The sequence below is a fragment of the Zootoca vivipara genome, chromosome 7, assembly GCF_965207765.1.
Source record: "Zootoca vivipara chromosome 7, rZooViv2.hap1.1, whole genome shotgun sequence".
Classification (NCBI taxonomy): domain Eukaryota; kingdom Metazoa; phylum Chordata; class Lepidosauria; order Squamata; family Lacertidae; genus Zootoca; species Zootoca vivipara.
In genome coordinates, this window is record NC_142590.1 from 68,336,724 (window position 1) to 68,355,560 (window position 18,837).

Sequence of the window (18,837 nt, forward strand, 5' to 3'; positions counted from 1 at the left end):
AATTCTGTCAAAAAATGAGATCAGATTAGTCTGACATGACTTATTTTTCAGAAACCCATGCTGACTTTTAGTGATCACAGCGTTTCTTTCTAGGTGCTCTGCCAGTTCTTTTAATACTCTTGGATGTAGTTCATCTGGCCCTGGAGACTTGAATACATCTAAATTAGCCAAGTATTCTTGTATTACCTCCTTACTTATTCTGGACTGTGTTTCCCCTGCTGAATCATCTGCTCCATATTCTTCAGGTCGGGCGTTGTTTTCTTTCTTGGAGAAGACTGAGGCAAAGAAGGCATTGAGGAGTTCTGCCCTTTCTCTGTCCCCTGTTCGCATTTCACCATCTTCTCCCCTAAGTGACCCCACTGTTTCCTTGTTCTTCCTTTTGCTACGGACATACCCATAAAAGCCCTTTTTGTTGCTTTTAATCTCCCTAGCAAGCCTGAGTTCATTCTGTGCTTTAGCTTTTCTGACTTTGTCTCTACATGTGCTGGCTATTTGTTTGAATTCCTCTCTGGTGATTTCCCCCTTTTTCCATTTTTGGTACATATCCGTTTTAAATCTTAACTCAGTTAAAAGTTCTTTAGATAACCACCCTGGCTTCTTTAGGCACCTTCCATGTTTCCGTCTCATTGGCATTGCCTGAAGTTGTGCTTTTAATATCTCCCTTTTTACAAACTCCCAACCATCATGAACTCCCTTCCCTTTTAGTATTACTGTCCATGGGATTTCACCCAGCGTTTCTCTAAGTTTTCTGAAGTTGGCATTATTAAAGTCTAGGATTTGAGTCTTAGTATGCTTGGTTGCTCCTTTCCGCTGTATAATAAATTCCAGAAGAGCATGGTCACTCCCACCTAATGATCCTGCCACTTCTACCCCACTAACCAGGTCATCACTATTGGTTAGGACCAGATCTAAAATGGCTGACCCTCTTGTTGCTTCTCCCACTTTCTGGACAATGAAATTGTCTGCAAGGCCAGTGAGGAATCTGTTCGACCTTATGCTCTTGGCTGAGTTTGACATCCAACAAATATCAGGATAGTTTAAATCCCCCATTACTACTATCTCACTTCCTTTTGAATGCTTGGCCATCAGTTCCAGGAAGGCATCATCTGTGTCCTCAGTTTGGCTTGGGGATCTATAGTAAACTCCCACAATGAGATCACTGTTTTATAGTCTCTTGTCACTGAGTTGGTATACAAGTCTAGGGACCTCTATTAGTTTAGTAGCAGAATCATAAGTAATGGTGTTTCATCTAGGACAGGAATCTAAGCCCTACTCTCACAACCAATCATGTGTACTGCTATCTCACGTTCTATTGACTTGTGCAAGGTTTTCCCTGAAGTAGATGTTCTTGACTTGGATGTAAAGTGCTGTGCCACTGAGGTTTCATGAACTAGGAAGTTAAGATGATGGAACACAATGTATTCATTAGTTGGGTGATATGTTCAAACAGCTGGTATGAAATGCTAAGTTTTCAGACTGGGCATTGGGGCACATTTCAAGTCGAAGGGAGGAGCAGAACTGCCAAACACATGGTGTTCTATCTAAAGAAGTTCTTGCACAAGGTGAACTTCCTTTCCCCTCCTGCCCTCTGCTTCCCCTTGTGTCCCTACAGAAAAATCATGTTTAGGCAGGCTTCCTCTGCCAGATTTCCTGTTCCCACTGTTCTACATCCCAAGTCTTTCATGAGGGTCCCCAACCCTTAAGAGGTTTTTTGTTGGCAGAGAGTCCTGCGGAGGGGAGAAAGAAGTGAGATATTCTCCATAGGTCCTGGCATATATATTTCACTGCCATTATCTTAACATTAAAACTATATGTCCATGATAACTAAGATGGTACTATTTTATATTCCCTCAGAAAAGAGAACAGACAGCAATGGCAGAGTATATTTTGTCAATCACAATACACGCATCACACAGTGGGAAGATCCCAGAAGCCAAGGGTAAGTTTTTTCACTTCTCTTACTAGTCTTCAAAACATAATCCAAAATCAAGCAAACATAGGCAACATTTGCATTTACTACTATTTCTAAACTTTCCGTTTTTAATAATAAACTTTATTTCATTGCTTTAAAAAAGTTTACATGGTCAAAAAGAAAAGAAAGAAAGAGAGAGAGGGAAAAAAACCTATTTCTAAACTCTCCATCCCAGAGAGATCCCCCAGCAAATAATAAATGCATAGCTCAAGATATATTAAAACCAAAACCCATATATATTCTGATTAACAATAATGATGAACAAAATCATTCTTTGCTCATCTCCCCCAAAGAGCCTGATGGACAAAACTGTTTCTACCTGACTACAACAAGCTGTTATTGAGGGGGACAACTGTATTACTAATGGGAGGGTGTTCCAAAATGAAGGTGCCATAGCAGAGAAGGCCATATCCCAGGTCCCTGCATAATGTACCACAGGCATAGGTGGGATCATGAATAGGACCTGCTCTGCAGATTTTAAGTCTAAGAGTGAGATATATTGGCAGAAGTTATTCAAGTACGGTACTTGGAGCATACCTGCCAAGTTGCTGTCAGAGCAATAAGGGACCGGGCGGAAGTAGCAGACCGGAAGTAGTGCTGCCGCCATTTTGGAACTGGGCGGAGCATGCTCAGAAGTGACTTTTGATGCTGCTTTGCCCAGTTCCAAAATGGCCGCCGCGCCAGAAGTCGCACTGCAGCCATTTTGGAACTGGGCAGAGCAGCATCAAAAGTCGCTTCTGAGCATGCTCTGCCCAGTTCCAAAATGGCCGCCGCGCCAGAATAAACCGAGAAAAAACAAAAAAAATCCGTTTTTTTCAGCTAGGAACAGCTGGAAAAACGGGGATTTCCCAGGGAATATGGGAGACTTGGCAGCTATGACTTGGGACCCAGGCTAAATAGTGTTTTATATACCAGAATCAAAAGCTTAAGTTGGACCCATCAGCAAATAGGCAGCCAGTGCAGTTCTTAAGATTTGTTGAGATATGGACCCACCTTGCAGTGCCACTCAGCTGATGGCTCCATTGTTACTAGCTCCAGCTTCTAGACCATCTTCAAGGACAGCCTCATTTAGAACTCATTGCAGTAGTGCTAAATGGGAGGTTAACCTAGCCATAGTGGTCCATACTGTGGTATCTTGGTTCAGGAAGGACTATAGCTGTTGAACCAGCCCTAGCTGGAAATAGGCACTTCTTGTCCCTGGAGCCACCTGAGCTTCCAGTTGAAAGTGTTGGTTCCAGCAGCACCCCCAGGCTACACACCTTGTCCTTCAGAAAGAGTGTGTTCCCAACTAACACAGGTTGCCTCAATTCCTGAATATAAGAACTACCAGCACTTGCATCATGTCCAGATTCAATCTAAGTTTGGAAGTCCTCACCCAACCCATTATCACCTCCAGACACTAGTAAAGTGGTATGGAGAGAGCGAGAGCTGGATATTATCAGCATACTAGGTATGCTGTTCTCCAAATCTCCAGATGACACTTCCTAGCAGCTTTACATAGATGTTAAAAAGTGTGGGGTACAGAATGGAACCCCACAGGACCCCACAGCACAAATGCCAAAAGACAAAGCAGCAGTCTGCCCTTGCTGCTATTCTGGTGGTGGTCCTGCAGATAGGAGCAGTGCCTCCAACTCACAGAACCACTCCAGAAGAACCATGCACTCCCTATGTTTCTTTCTCCATACAGGTTATCAGTCAGAGTTGCTGGGGCTGTTTCAGTGCCCAAACCAGTCTCGAAGCTAGGTTGAAATGGATCTAAACTGAAAGAAGGCTAGATTTTAGACTACTAAAGCATGTTGCTTATCAATAGTGTATTCCATGAAATTACGTCACCATAGGTCCTAAGAGCCATTTTCATAACTCACAATGTCTGGACAGTTTTATCCTAAAGTATTTCCTACTATGTTCCATTAACTATGTTGTGTTCTGATCCATGTATATGATCCACTTTTTCTATGCCAATAAAGGAGATTGATTGATTTTTTTTTTAAAGTGTATTGAGAACATAAGGGGAAAGTAGCAGATATGAGGAAGTGGTTTCTTAAGAGGAATATTTCTTGTTGAAACAAAACGTAAGAAAATTATTACTAGAAGAACCAAAAAGGAAATTCTCATATTTGCATCCAACACACAATAAAAACATTTCTTGTACTCAATATTATTTATTTTATTTAATATCCTGTTGTTTATTTCATATCCAGTCTTAGTGAGTGGGTGGGTAAAAGAATGTATTGCATCTAGTGCATTGTTACAAATTACTTGCTGGCAACTCAGCATATTATACAACTTTTGACTCATTTTGCCATTCTTTTATTGGCTAACCTAATAACATGATCAAAGGCGGAGATCTCAAAGGTCATGTGTTGTCATCTGCCTGGATGCAGGTGTTCTTAGCACCGCCTTTCTGATGCACAAAGAACCCCCTGAAGCTGCATTCCCAAAGGCACAGGTGCTCATTGCTCCAATAGAAAGTCAGAAATCCGCCTTGCACACATGGAAGAACTTTGCCTCCTTGGATCTCAGCCAAAGTCTTGCAGAGACTTGTTTTCAATAAGCATTCTTCTCCTGTTCCTTATATCTTGCTAGAATTTTTCGAAAAAGGAGGAATGGAAAAATAGCTTAATATTTAAAAGGCATAGTACTGTAGATACTCTCTAGAAGATCCTATCTCTGAGAAGGATTAGAAAGTAATACATATTTGAGGCCTTAAAAACAGGCATTGTGCTAAATAATCTTCAGGTGTATCCCAGACCTGCACTTCTGTAATCCTGTGAGGATTTCTCCCCAAACACTTAAACACTCTGAATACACTGGAAAATGACCTGTTTATACACCTCTTACATGTAATAATCCCTGTTCTACATTTAGATAACATTAGCAGAGAGGTGAAATGAAGGATACACCCCCATGAAGCTCTCTGAGTTCTTTTGTGACCAACAGATAACTAAGGCAGGATCTAGACACATTAAAAAAAAGTTACAGGAAAACATGTTATAAAGCTCATAATGGAAAATCACATTGGCGAAAGATCAAACTCTACTGTGCCATCTGGTGTTTATAAAGCAGTTATAACGATATAATTGACATGAGTATAGCTGAATCCTAGGTAACAAGCAGACAGGGTGTAACCCACACATCAACCTACATTCTGTGAGCAGGATATAAAGTATTTTTGAGTCTTCTCTTACTAGGCTGTCTGGTGTAATGCTTAGTTTTTCTTCCCTATTCTGATTCCGTGTGATTAATTGTAAGAACACATGCTCCCTTTTGAGATGAGGGTAGGCATTTAACTTCTTGACAAACTGTTTTCCATTTTGGATTTGTGGTGTTAGCTGTGGATTCCTTAGAGCTCAGTATAACTAAGAGTTCGATTTACTATCTTGGGTCTAATAAAGCTAAATGAAATACCTGGAATAAAAATGGAACAGTACCTTTTACTATGTGTGAAAAATATGTATAATGAGATTTATGTGTTGTGTATATCTGTTTCTGCAGTCAATTAAATGAGAAACCTTTGCCAGAAGGCTGGGAGATGAGATTCACTGTAGATGGAATTCCATATTTTGTGGATCACAATAGAAGAACAACTACCTATATCGATCCTCGAACTGGGAAATCGGCTCTGTAAGCTTTCTTGCTACAATTTTGTATTACTGCTACTTCCTTTCTACTGTTGGCGTCTGTTAGATGCACTGTTGGATAGCTGTACGATTAAACTTGGTTACCTTTGATGGTGAAAACAAATGATGCTGTTCTTAAAATGTTAGCAGAGTATGTTCAACAACTCGCCTAAGGGTTTTTTTTAATGTGCTATTAAATGTTAAATACTTCCATTATTTATAAAATAATATACACCAATTTTTCCTTTAGTACTTATTTAACCCGCGCTTCAGCGTTTTTTCAGTTTTGCTTCAAAGACCCCAAAGATTAAATTTCAAATCAGAGAATTCCCAGTTTACTCTTCACTCATCTAGCTCCCTCTATCCTCCTCCACCCTTCCCTTTTAATCACACCTACTTAGTGGAATGGTTAAAGTAGGAGAGGCAGTTGCAGTCAGGTTGAGGTAAGAGAAGAGGGGGAAATAGGATCAATCTCTTCCATCCTTCCCTAATGGGCTGCTACCATGCTAGGAGGAAAGGCTACAGAGGCCCATGGAAAATTACAACTCCTCGGTGTACTAGTAGCATGCCACTGAATAAAGGGAAGAAGGGAGATGATTTTGTTCCTAAGGAATAATTTACCTAGCTATATTGTAGCTATATGTGCTTTCACAAAACGAACCTTCCTTTTGTGAATCAGTTAACTAGGCAAGGAACTGAAATGGATGACAATTGCACAACCATTTTTTTTTTACTTCTGTTTCCAGAGATAATGGACCCCAGATAGCATATGTTCGTGATTTCAAAGCAAAGGTCCAATACTTCCGGTTTTGGTGTCAGGTAAGTTATGTTTTATTTTGGGAAAGAGTTTTACTGCAAGTTTACAGTGAGTCTGTTGTCATAATCTATGTTACATAGTATGCATGTTTCTAAAAGAGCTGCCAGTTCCACAAACCCCCATGCCCTGTGGGATTTCATGAGGCTTGGTGAATTTGTGGTGGCAGTAGCTCTGTTGGACACCCCAAAGAAGAGTGGAGAGAGAGAGGAAACTCAGAATCTTCCGCTGCACTGTCCTCTACATTAACAAATGAATATTAATGAGAATAACTGTGATAATTTGCCATCAGATAAAAGCATTATCTTAGAGTTTGTCTTATGTGCAAACTCAAAAATATCCTTGGAAGTTTTTGGCCAAAGGGCAGTCATTCAATAATTAAACTTTGTCAGGTGAAAGCATTAGTAAACTAGATGAATGCACATAGGAGTAAACTTCTCTCAGCATAAGTTCAAATTGGAGTTGTTTTACAAAACAAAGTTTACAGAGTTTCTATTTTCACCGTGTATATTTGGAATTATTCATGAACATCAATGGGAATACCATCCACATACAACATCTTTATTTTACTGGCAATATCTAGCAATGGTGTCAATGGCCCCTTTTCAAGGATATGTGTATGCAACAATACATTGTAAGCAGCTAGTACCACACATGGGGAAATAATTCACAGTTGCACCTATCTCTGTAAAACAGGGGTGGGGAACCTTTGGTCCTCTGGATATTGTAGGTCTACCACTCCCATCAGCCCCAGCCAGCATGGCCAATGGTCAAGGATGATGGGGATTGTAGTCAAGCGCATCTAGAGGGCCACAGGTTCCCCACACCTGGTACAGACAGAAACACATCAATCTATTGCATTCTTTAATATTGTCTTATTATTATGTAGTTGGCTTGTTTGTGAAATCTGTTTCTTACATTTTAGCAATTGGCCCTGCCCCAGCACATTAAAATCACAGTGAGCAGAAAAACATTGTTTGAAGATTCATTTCAGCAGGTAATTGAGCTGTGTTTCAGTACTTATAGCATTGTAAAATGTGCAGAGTATGTGTATTTGATGTGAACTATGTTTCAGCCCTCTCTAATCTGTTGAATGTCAACCTTCCTCTCTAAATGGCCTATTAACTGTTTCAGGGATCTGCTGATCCAGAATAAATTAGTAAAACAACAAAACCACCATATACCAATATCCATTTTAATGTGCATGACTGCGTGAACAATTATTAGAATGTTAATCTTCTAATACTTCTTCCACTAAGATAATGAGCCTCAGCCCTGCGGACCTACGAAGACGTTTGTGGGTCATTTTCCCTGGAGAAGAAGGATTAGATTATGGAGGTGTTGCACGGTAGGGATGTATTACTATGTAAAACAAATGGAACCATAGGCACTTGAAATTGTTGGTAGGAAAGCTTTTTAGACAACTCTGAGGGGGTTACATTTTTTGAAAACCGTGACCCTTTTCTTTGGAGCTTTCTTTAAAAAAAGAAAGTATCTAATTTGGGGTTTCACTTGTCAGTATCCGGAAAAGGGAAACTTTTTGATTTAAAGCTTGCGTGTGTGTTATATACCCAACTTTTCAATAAACAAATTTGGGCTCTAGTATCATGGATAACTTTTATATCAATTGGTGAGAAAGCTTCAGCTTGTGGACCTAATTAGCATTCCTAATTTGACTGCAAACCATTCCTGTTCACCCCATGCATTACATCACATGGCTGCAAGGGAACAGTAAGGAGCTTGAAGTGTGCTCTCAATTGTGCCTTGGCAAAACATGCCTGCAAATGGGCATTTTCCTTCAGCAGACTTCATTGGTTTGCAGGGGGAAATTGTCTCTTTACAGGCACAGTTTGAGTCCAATCAGTGCCTACAGATGGACAAAGCAAGGTTTGCTATTGGCACCAATTAGCTGGTCACTGCCAACAGTAGGCCCTTTTGAAGTTGTCACCAATTTTGACAAGTGGGTAGCACCACCCAGCTGTCAAAGTGGTCTTTGAGGGGAGGTCAGGTTCTGGTCTTTGGGCTGAATCCAGTTCCCTAGCCCTGACATACATATTCACGTGTCACATATTCAAGATTTGTATCAGCGGAGTTGGGGTAGACCCACAATACTTGGTTCTTTAGCTGATGTTGCAAATAAGTTTGATAACCACTAAAATTGATTCCTAGTTTTGTGTTTTTGCGGCACTCAAAATAACCGCACCTTTAGTGCTGGGTCAGTCCTTCATTATACATATAACTATCTTTAAAATTATTTTATCTGCTTTGGCTATAGTGATTGTAAGTGTCTTTTCTAAAGCCAAATATCCCAGCATATCAGTCAATATACTCTTCAGCTTAAAAAAATGTCAAGTCAGCATCAGTAGTTATAAACTGAACATCTGATTCCACATCAGAAGTCACAGGGCTGCATCTTGGACATAATTAATTTCACTCAATATTGTGACATTGTTTAAGAGATGTACACTGGCATTGCAAGTATAGTATTGGCCTGTTTATAAAGAGAACCCTGAGTTTCCATATGGAAAAGAAAAATGATAATCCTCAAACAGTACCTCATGTAGGAGTTGAAGCCAGCATAAGTAAATTGCTAATTATTTGCATCTGAACCTTGAGTAATCCTAGTCTTTTTAGAAGCACCTGAATTTCTATAACTGATAACTACTTTTGGTGTCCTATTCAAGCACTTGACATGCTCATTCCAACTAGTTGTGGGCAGGCTGAGCATAATAGATTGCCCCAATGGTTATATGTTAGCTTTGGAGGTTAAATTAGCACTATGGAATCTGTACACAATGTCTAAACCTAATACTTGGTTCTTGTGGTGTTGACTGTGAGTTCTTTATGTGGTTTCAGGGAATGGTTCTTTCTGTTGTCGCATGAAGTGCTGAACCCAATGTATTGCCTGTTTGAATATGCAGGAAAGGATAACTACTGCCTACAGATAAATCCAGCTTCTTACATCAATCCAGACCACCTGAAATACTTCCACTTTATTGGCAGATTTATTGCCATGGTGAGTTCAGAGCACAAAATAATAAATAGGGGAGTTTGTGGGAACATAGTAAGGACAAGCTGAACGTTTCCTGGTAGAATGAGGATTAAAAAAAAATCTTAATGTGTAGCAGAAACTCTTAAGTCCGCATGTGGGGCCAGGGGAACCTAGACTGAGAAAACCCACTCTTGACAAGAGGGATTACAATGTTGTTTGCAGTGCATTGCATTGCACTCTTGCACTCTAGTGTATTTTAAAACATACCAGGTGCTTAATTCTGTTTCTTTTCCTTTATGCTTGTGACAGTGAAAACATGCTTGGTCATGCTTGTACTGTGATGTAAATTTGGTTTATTAGGATTTGATTTTTTCAAATGGTTTTATTATGAATTATGTATTTTTAAGTTGCACCCTATTCTAGGGCTGGTTTTGATGAAGTATGAGTTATAAGCCACCTGAGTATAATAAATAATGACTTGAATCCATTCACACTGTTGAGTGTGGCTTTGCTGGATATCACCCATATTAAACTACAGCTCCAAAACGTATAGTATCTTATAGCAATTTTCAGGTAAAAGCACCACCTGAAATTTCTGCCTGAGTGGAGGGGGGAAAGCCCTCTTGTGCAAGGGGAAAGCCGTGCACAAGGGTTCCACAGATGGGATTCATTAGGTGAATCCCATCCATAATCTGTATCGCGAGGAATTATAGCCTATTTCACCCAGGGAGGGATTATACCTCACATGTTTTCTGTGCTTCCCTTTTCTCTTGTCACCAGTAACCATCAACGCAGCACAACCACCTAAGGAAATAGCTACTGGTTTTCAAGTGACTTTAAGATGGCCTTTAATTCATTGTTTCTTCCAAAATCTAGGCTGCAGGCACCTGTTTGCTGGTTATGAGATTGACTAGACAATGATTCCTATAAAACAAATAATTAATAGTTTCCATCTTTTGCAGGCTTTATTCCATGTGAAATTTATAGACACGGGTTTTTCTCTACCATTCTACAAACGTATCCTCAACAAGCCAGTAGGACTAAAGGATTTAGAATCTGTAGATCCTGAGTTTTACAACTCACTCATCTGGGTAAAGTGAGTTTCTGAAGTCAGCTTCTCAATTCTTGAAATATTGTACTGTAGATGTTAAAATGTGTGACTTTGTGTGTGTGTGTGTGTGTGTGTGTGTGTGTGTGTGTGCACGTTTGAAAGTCAGTGCTGTGATTTGATATGTATGGATTAGCGTTAAAAAACATAATTGCAATTTGTTTTAAAAGTCAGTTTTACTGTTCAAGTGTGATTTTTTAAAATAAGAACATTTGCCTCAAAACTGAAGTGAATATTGACATTCCTTATTTTGCCAGGCATTAAATCTCTTTGTAATATTTTGTTTGACTTGTAAACTGCTTTGACCATTTTTTTAAAAAAAAATGGGAAGTAGGGATTATAAAATACTTGATATGAACTGTAAAATATATACCTGTTAAATATTATTGCATGCTAATTCTGAGGTACTGTAAATTATTACAGGATAGCTAGTATAGATACCAAACTTTTTGGTATATAGAAAATATATATGAACATTCAACATCAAAATTTCAGAAAACCTTTTCCCTTTACATTTTTTTTAAAATCTCAGTGTAGAATATGCCTCCCTCCATTTGTTGATGAACAGAAGGAATTTGAAGGACAACTTTTTCGGCTTGTGACATCAACTTGTTTAATGATACTGCTGATTGTACTTCATAAAACTAGATTTCTGTAGTTAATATATATGGTATTTGTTTTGTAGGGAAAACAATATTGAGGAATGTGGCCTGGAGATGTATTTCTCAGTTGATAAGGAAATTCTAGGTGAAATAAAAAGCCATGATTTGAAACCCGATGGCAGCAACATCCTGGTTACTGAGGAAAACAAGGAGGAATACATTAAGTAAGTTCAAAGTTGGTTTGCAAGCTTATTTTATCTTTTAACCATTTGTTTTTTAAATTATATAAACTTCCCCTTTTTAATGTTTTGGAAGTGTTATCAAACCTCTTCATTGAAGACCCACGTGTAAAATAAATGTGGGCTTATCAGTAAAATAGTCAAAATGCTACTTCAAAGCTAGTCTTGCCTGAAATACAGTGTGAGCATATTCATGCACAGGAAACTATCATGATTGGTGTGCTATAGTCTTAAGCAGTAACCTCTGTCTGTGTCACATGGCACAGCGTTGTAATTCTGCCATGGAGGTGGACCTTCCACTGCAAATTCAATGTCTGTCTACTATAATACCTACTACAATTTAATTAATATTGTTGCTCATCAAAAATCAACATGTTCAGACTTGGTTGGGCCTATTTGGAGTAACTGTGTGTTTTCATACTCCAGGCTAGTGGCAGAGTGGAGACTTTCCCGGGGTGTTGAAGAGCAGACGCAAGCTTTCTTTGAAGGTTTCAATGAGATCTTACCACAGCAGTACTTGCAGTACTTTGATGCAAAAGAGCTTGAGGTATGTCTAATCCTTTGGGCATAAGGCTTAGTTGAGAAATGGTTAGCATATTTGCAGGGGCTTATAAATGCGGTGGCACTTTTATGACATGAGTCTGTTGAAGCAGAGTTATAATAAAGACGTTGCAGTTTAGTTAACCTGGAGTAGCCAAACGTTGTGGACTACAACCCAGCCAGCATTGACTCTGGTCAGGATAGTTTCATAGCACATGGAGGGCATCACACAGCCTAATACAAGGGTAGACAGTCACCTTAACATGGCAAAGCATGTTTTCACAGAGGCACATCGCCCTGTACATATGAAACTCTTCTAAACAAGGATGCTACAGTTGTGTTTAAATGATTGGACAACTGAGCTAGAAAATGAAGAATTCCTAAATGCATCATGTCTAGAAAGATACTAACTCTTCATTAACCCTTTGAGTATCTCAGAGATTCTTCCATCATCTCTTACACCAACATATCATGGCATCAGAGTTTCACTAACCTAGCTGGTGTTCAACTATTTCTCTTCAAAAAGGTGCTTTTGTGTGGAATGCAAGAGATTGACTTGACTGACTGGCAAAGGCATACCATCTACCGACATTATACCAGAACAAGCAAGCAAATAATGTGGTTTTGGCAGGTTTGTATTGCAGCAAAAATTGTGCCAAATGTACCACTAATGGAACTTCTGGGAATCTAGGATGTCTTCTGTTTTTGTTCCGATAGTTACCTAAGTATTAGCCCTATAAACTTAAGATTACAGGATGCCAACAGTTTTCAGAGGGGGAGCCATGCTAAGACTGTTTCTGCATAAATAACAGGAGTCTTGTGGCACCTTAAAACTGTTTCTGGTTTATACCCAGCTATAGATGCTGCTTGACCCTGTGCATGTCACAATTTTTCAGCCTTTCTTGCTCATCTAAAAATGGGGAAAGTAGCAGCTTTCCTACTGGAATTATGAGAGGGATAGTAAAAAAATACTTTAAGCATAGGAAGTTGCCTTCCACTTAGTCAGAACAGGGTCCATCTAGCTCAGTATTACCTTAATTGTAGAGTACATTGATGGGCAGTGGCTTTTCAAGGTTTTAGACAGCAGTCTTTTTTCCAGTCCTATCTGGAGATGCCAGGGATTGAAGCTGGAACATTTTGCACGTATGCTACAAGTTCTATGTATGAAAAATATGGCAATAGTGAAGCCAGACCTAGGTGACAAAGTTAAAAATGATAGTATATAATGGCTGACAAAAACTCCCTAAGGTACAGTGTCCTTTGGCAGTCTTTTTAAAGTGATCTTATGTGGCTGCTACTTTGTGGTTGCTTACAAACTATTCTATGGATCTATATGTTCAGAACTGTGCAAAAATGTTTCTTATTTCAAATCCTTTCTTTACCTGGGAATAACAAATACTGAAGAATGTGGGCATCTCCAGGCTTGGAAAAAGAAATCATGGGTGAGGAGGAAAGGCTTTCTTTTCTTTTTTTAGTTACCTCTTAGAACATTTTACAGTCTTTAAACCATACAAAATCTTCAGTGATATCACGCACTGATACTTCAGAAGCTTATCCAGGCACTCTAGTTAAATAAGCTTCCTCGAAAGGCTCTTCTCCCCATAGAAGCTATCTTTGTTTTCCCTATGCCTCTACCCTTGTTCCTTCCACTGCCCTTTTACCATAAAATAGAACCTCAAAACACAAGGATATGAGAATGGATTATATAAATTTTATTTGTTTTTTAAGACTAGAATTGGTACAGCTATTTTAAATGCATTCTTTTTCAGTTTGTGAAGGACATAGATAATGAGAAGAGGATGAGACTACTACAGTTTGTTACTGGAACATGCCGATTACCAGTTGGAGGATTTTCTGACCTCATGGGTATGCAAAATTATTCCTAAGGGTGCGAGAGCCAGGGTGACGCTGTGTGTCAGAATGTTGGCTTGACCTGCCAGTTCAAAATTTTGGGGAAAGGTGTTCCTTGACGTATGGTGGACCCGAGGCATATAGGGTCAAAACCAGCACTTCCAATTAGGCTTGGGAGCAAATTGACTTTCTACTCAGGCCAGAATTGGTGGCCTGAGTGGTTAAAGCATATATCTGGCAGCCAAATTCTTCCCTACTTATGGTTTCCAAATCGTCTTCAAAAGCAGCCCAATGTATAAAGCATTGCAATAATTTCATCTAGAGGCTATATAGAGCACTTTATAACTCCCTGGTCATATCTGAGCCATGCAAGAGCTTTGCACGACAATATTTTACCATGCTGTATTGGTAATGCTACTTACTGGGAAGAGTTTGGTGACAGGAATTCATAGTATGACCAGTATCTTCTATTGCCATAAAATACACCTGAGTTCTTAAAACTTTGAGAACTTGTCTTAGGGTTACTTCTTATCAAATGCAAATGTCTGGGCCTAAACTGATTTTATTTTCAATGTGTATTTAGTTATGAAAAATATTTGCATTTTTTATTTTCTCATATCCATTATTATTATTATTATTATTATTATTATTATTATTATTATTTTAGGGAGTAATGGACCCCAGAAGTTTTGTATTGAGAAAGTTGGCAAAGAAAACTGGTTACCTAGAAGCCATACCTGGTGAGTAAAATATATTAGATGAGAATTGTAATTCTGATACTTCTTTCTACTGTTGATGATCCTATTTGGCATTTAAATAAGAGATTTAACACCACATCACGTTTTTTAGTTATACACGTAAGATGTATAAAATTGCACCTCAATACATGGCACACATATGAATGTGACATACAAAATTGTCAATATGCATCATAAAGATATAATCAACTGGAGCTTCTTATTAACTGTACACTCGATAGCAAACTCATGTTTGACTCCACAAAATGTGTGCAGTAGCCCAGAGAGCCAAAGTTTCTGGTTTAAAAATGAGCACTTAAAGTAAGTCTGCTGTATAGCTATCTTTACTTTTGCTCAACCTATGTTGGTTTCATCTAGAATGACAGATGTACTGTATTTTTTTAGATCAAATTCACAAGAAATGTGAGTAATTTGGTTTGTGTAATTGGTTGTTTAAATCTGTTTTACAAGGAATCATTAGGGTCATGTAGCCTCAACACTAGACACACAAAATCATGTGTTGCTTTTAGCAAATGGTGTGCCTTCATACAAAACATAATTTGGTGTTTAAAGTGTTCTTTGCTGCTTCTTAATTTACCATTTTGTCAGATGCCAAAATAAACATTTCAAGCATGTTGAGAGCATTGCTATACCATTCTACATGACAACTCTTGATGAGGCTCGCCTTCACTCTATCTTCACTCTATTCTTGCCTGTCCAGGAATGAAAAGTTGTGAAAACGTTTTTTAAAAACAACAACCAGTATTGAAAAACAGATTCCTTCACAGTCCTATTAAAGTCAGTATTCCCTAAGGTCTTGGGAAATAAACATAGACTTACTCTGAAGTTTAACCCTTCACTTCAGCTGTTATAAGTGGGGGAGGAGACATTGCTCACTTCCCTTTGCAGTGGGAAATGACACTGCCAGCTGCAGGAGGAAGGAGAAATTGGAAGAAGCACCCATCTTCTGCCAGTAGGATTCCTTGTATGTGCAGAAGGAGCCCTTCTGTTCATTGAGGGCAGAATCTGGATTCAACCCTGTGGACAGTATGTTCCTAATAGAATGAAACAGATTAGCACACAAGATAGAAACCTAGAAGTTCACAGTATTGTACCTAGGTTGCTGCTGTGAACCAAAGATGAGGAATAATGTCAAATAAATATGCCTCTTGCATTTTAAACTGTCAATGCTGTAAATAGTGGGGAACTTTTGTTCCTGTGTTTGTGGGTTAATCTTTCAAATGAAAGTGAGGTTTGCTCCTTATTTTCAGTTTCAACCGCTTGGACTTGCCGCCATACAAGAGTTATGAACAAATGAAGGAAAAGCTGTTGTTTGCAATAGAAGAAACAGAAGGATTCGGGCAAGAATAAAAATTGGGGAGAATTTGCACCTGAAGAACGTTAAGTCATATATGGTGTGAGTTCTTCACTGCCTCTGCTAGTTGCACTTCTTACTGTAAACAGGACTTGACCTTGATTTATTTAAACAATTGCTAGTGTGTAAGTAAATGGATGTTATCCTGCCATTTTATTCCCACTAATTATTGATTTCTCCTGAGTCCCTTTGCGAAATCCAAGAATGATACAGCTATAAATGAAATCTTCCCTAACCAGAGGCTTCCTGTACTTCTGGGGTTCTGTCTTGGGTCATGTTCATTAACTGGAATGTGTTCTTGACTTTTTTTTAAAAAAAAGGTTACTGTTATAGTAGCATCTTTTTGCTGCTGGTGCACTGGGAAGTCCATTGGTAGCTGCCATGCTGCACCACCCATCCTATTGCTAACAGTGCTTCCTTGCAATCAGACTCTGGAGGTGCTGTAAACAGATCCATTGCTTATGTTAACTGTTTCTTACCCAAGTGAGATCTGTGTCTGCCTTCCAAACTTTATTCCCGCATCACCTCAGTTCAAGCTGCAGAGTAGGACCTGAAAAGCAAATGCACACTTACAGAGCATAGCACTTTTATTTATTTAACCATGATGATCACATTCCTCAGGTTTATCCCTACATTTGAATGTGCTTCTTCAAACTCATAGGAATTTTAACTTATTCTTGACTAATTCTCAACTTTAGTAGCGAATTTAAAAGAGAATACAAGGTCTCTTTAAAAGGCAGCAGCTGGAATTCATTTCCAGTCCTGTTTGTAGGCGAATGCCTGAAATGAGCAACTCTTGTTTTCCTCAGAATGAGGGAATATCACTTCCAAGTAGTGGTTGAAGCATTGCCATGAAACTGCCACTTTTAATTTCTCTGGGGCTGCAATCCTGTGCACATTTGCTTGGAAGTGAACTTCACTGAGCACAGTGAAACTTACTTCTGAGTCAACATGCATTGAATTGTATTGTAGGAAATGGATGTGCAATAGTGGAATTCTTGGGGGGGGGGGAAATATCCAAATTTTACATTGGAAAACCCACCCAGTAACCCTTTAGAGGATGGAGACAGAGTGCTAGACTTCTAGGCTAGCACTCTGAGCAGCTTCTTATGGGCAGCTTGTGCAGCCCTTGATTTTAAATCTGATTTGCGCTTCTGTTATATTTCAAAACTTCCATCGTAGCTTACAACAGTACTTAAACTACACTCCCAGTTTTGGAATGAAAGCACTTTGTTCTTTACCCCAGCTTGGCTGCCTTGTATCCTTTCCTCCAGGTTGTTATAATTCCATGGTGTGCATGCAGCTCTGAAATGGGAGAATTGATGATATTTGAACCGGCAGTAGTGCATGTTGATAACTATATACTTGCATTGTTCTGCTGTGCACAGGCAGCAAAGTTTGAAAGCTTGCCACGACAGTTGAAGATCAAACATTTTTGTCTTGGTAACAAATATCATCTTCCCCATCCAGACTTGGAGGGGTGGGGGCAAAGAGGGGCGAGACTTAATTCAGTGCTATTGAAAGCTAGTGGGCTCAACCATTTTTACAACTGTCCAACTTTAGGACTCTACTGTGAAGTAATATAAATAGCCCATTTCCCCTCGGTTGGAGCTTGCAAGAAGAGGGTAATAGAACATGCTCTCCTTTTCCTCCCTTTCAGTGTGTCTTCTAATATATATATATATGTATAAGTTTTCCCCTTACACAAATGGCCTACTGCTTCTGTGGGTAGAGGGCGCATGTGTGAAAGCTGGAGATAGGTCTACCTATGCCACCTATCAGAACACCTGATGGGTATATTAGAAATATAGCTTATGGAGGAGAAAAAGCCTTAGAAATATTTTGTTTATTGATTTTAATACATCTTAGTTAACTAACATTTACAATACAGAAATGAAATTAAGTAACCAAGAGTAAGCTATGGAAAATAGTCGGTTCTCCATAATGGCTCATGATTTGTTTAGGGACCTAGGAATATTGTTAATGTATAAATATCATTCAAAAGGCTTTCTGCCCTATATTTTTAAAATAAAGAGTAGTTCTAATTGAAATAGCTGAAGCCCTAGTTCTATAGGGCGCGAGGCTGTTTAATATTTTTATGGCTCAGATGTTTAGTTCAGGAAAAAGTAAAAGCGTGTATATATTTTTGCAGTCTGGGGGTCTAGCTTCTTCAATTTATTTTAATTTAAATGGCATGTTTATTTGTCTTTACTGCTGTATTACATGGGTAATGGGGGCTGGATATCCCAAGCACAAGAAAGTATTTTGAACAGTCAAAACTGAGGATATTTAAGAAATGGAATCTTGACCATGAAGTATTGTTAAAAGAGATTTGTTGTTAAGCAGTATGCTTGCAATATTTCTAAGATCAGAATGAAAACTTACTTTTAAAGTCCCTTTGCATTGTAAATTCTAAATTCTGTTATTTTTATGCCATGTAATGTTGCAATAATAAAAATTAATTTGAGCAGTCGGTGCACTTTTCTCATTGTGGGAACCTGGGAGACTTGTGGAAGCACAGTTTGGTTTGATGGGCGATGGACTGAAATGAATTGGATTGCAACAAGTCTTTTCTGCAAATATTAAGACTTGTCTGCTTCAAACAGCTTCAACAGCATGTGGACAGCAATAACAACCACATTCTGCTGCATGCGTGTGATAACATCACAATCTGACTGGAAACTTTAATCAGTTATTTGAATTTTTGCCTTATGAAAGTACGTATTTCAGCCTACAGATCTTAATTTTTTCTAAGCCTTATCTTTCTGGGAAGCTCAGGATAGGTTGTATGGAATTTACATTTCCAGTTTTTAGTGTGTGAGGTTTCATGATCAGCCATTTTCATTGTGTAGAGCTATTGATTCATATTCATCATATATACACACTACAGCGGGGTTTGAATTGAAGCTCCATTCAGTGCATTGGTATCTCCAGCTCCTTTTGTGATGGTCTGTCACGTTCCCCCACCCCCAGGAATCATTGTTATA

General features: G+C 38.8%; 1 protein-coding gene across 1 annotated transcript in view; it reads left to right on the plus strand.

Moving 5' to 3' along the window:
* ITCH (itchy E3 ubiquitin protein ligase) overlaps window positions 1–18,323 on the plus strand; it is a 51,839-nt gene extending 33,516 nt beyond the window's left edge. Inside the window, exons 12-24 of the mRNA XM_060277251.2 lie at window positions 1,855–1,939; window positions 5,468–5,596; window positions 6,339–6,411; window positions 7,332–7,403; window positions 7,666–7,754; window positions 9,263–9,422; window positions 10,361–10,494; window positions 11,192–11,332; window positions 11,774–11,894; window positions 12,414–12,518; window positions 13,657–13,753; window positions 14,406–14,478; window positions 15,747–18,323. Coding sequence (XP_060133234.2) covers window positions 1,855–1,939; window positions 5,468–5,596; window positions 6,339–6,411; window positions 7,332–7,403; window positions 7,666–7,754; window positions 9,263–9,422; window positions 10,361–10,494; window positions 11,192–11,332; window positions 11,774–11,894; window positions 12,414–12,518; window positions 13,657–13,753; window positions 14,406–14,478; window positions 15,747–15,846 — 1,379 coding nt within the window. The 3' untranslated portion in view covers window positions 15,847–18,323. The remainder of the gene's footprint in view (window positions 1–1,854; window positions 1,940–5,467; window positions 5,597–6,338; window positions 6,412–7,331; window positions 7,404–7,665; window positions 7,755–9,262; window positions 9,423–10,360; window positions 10,495–11,191; window positions 11,333–11,773; window positions 11,895–12,413; window positions 12,519–13,656; window positions 13,754–14,405; window positions 14,479–15,746) is intronic.
* Window positions 18,324–18,837: the final 514 nt, after the last annotated feature.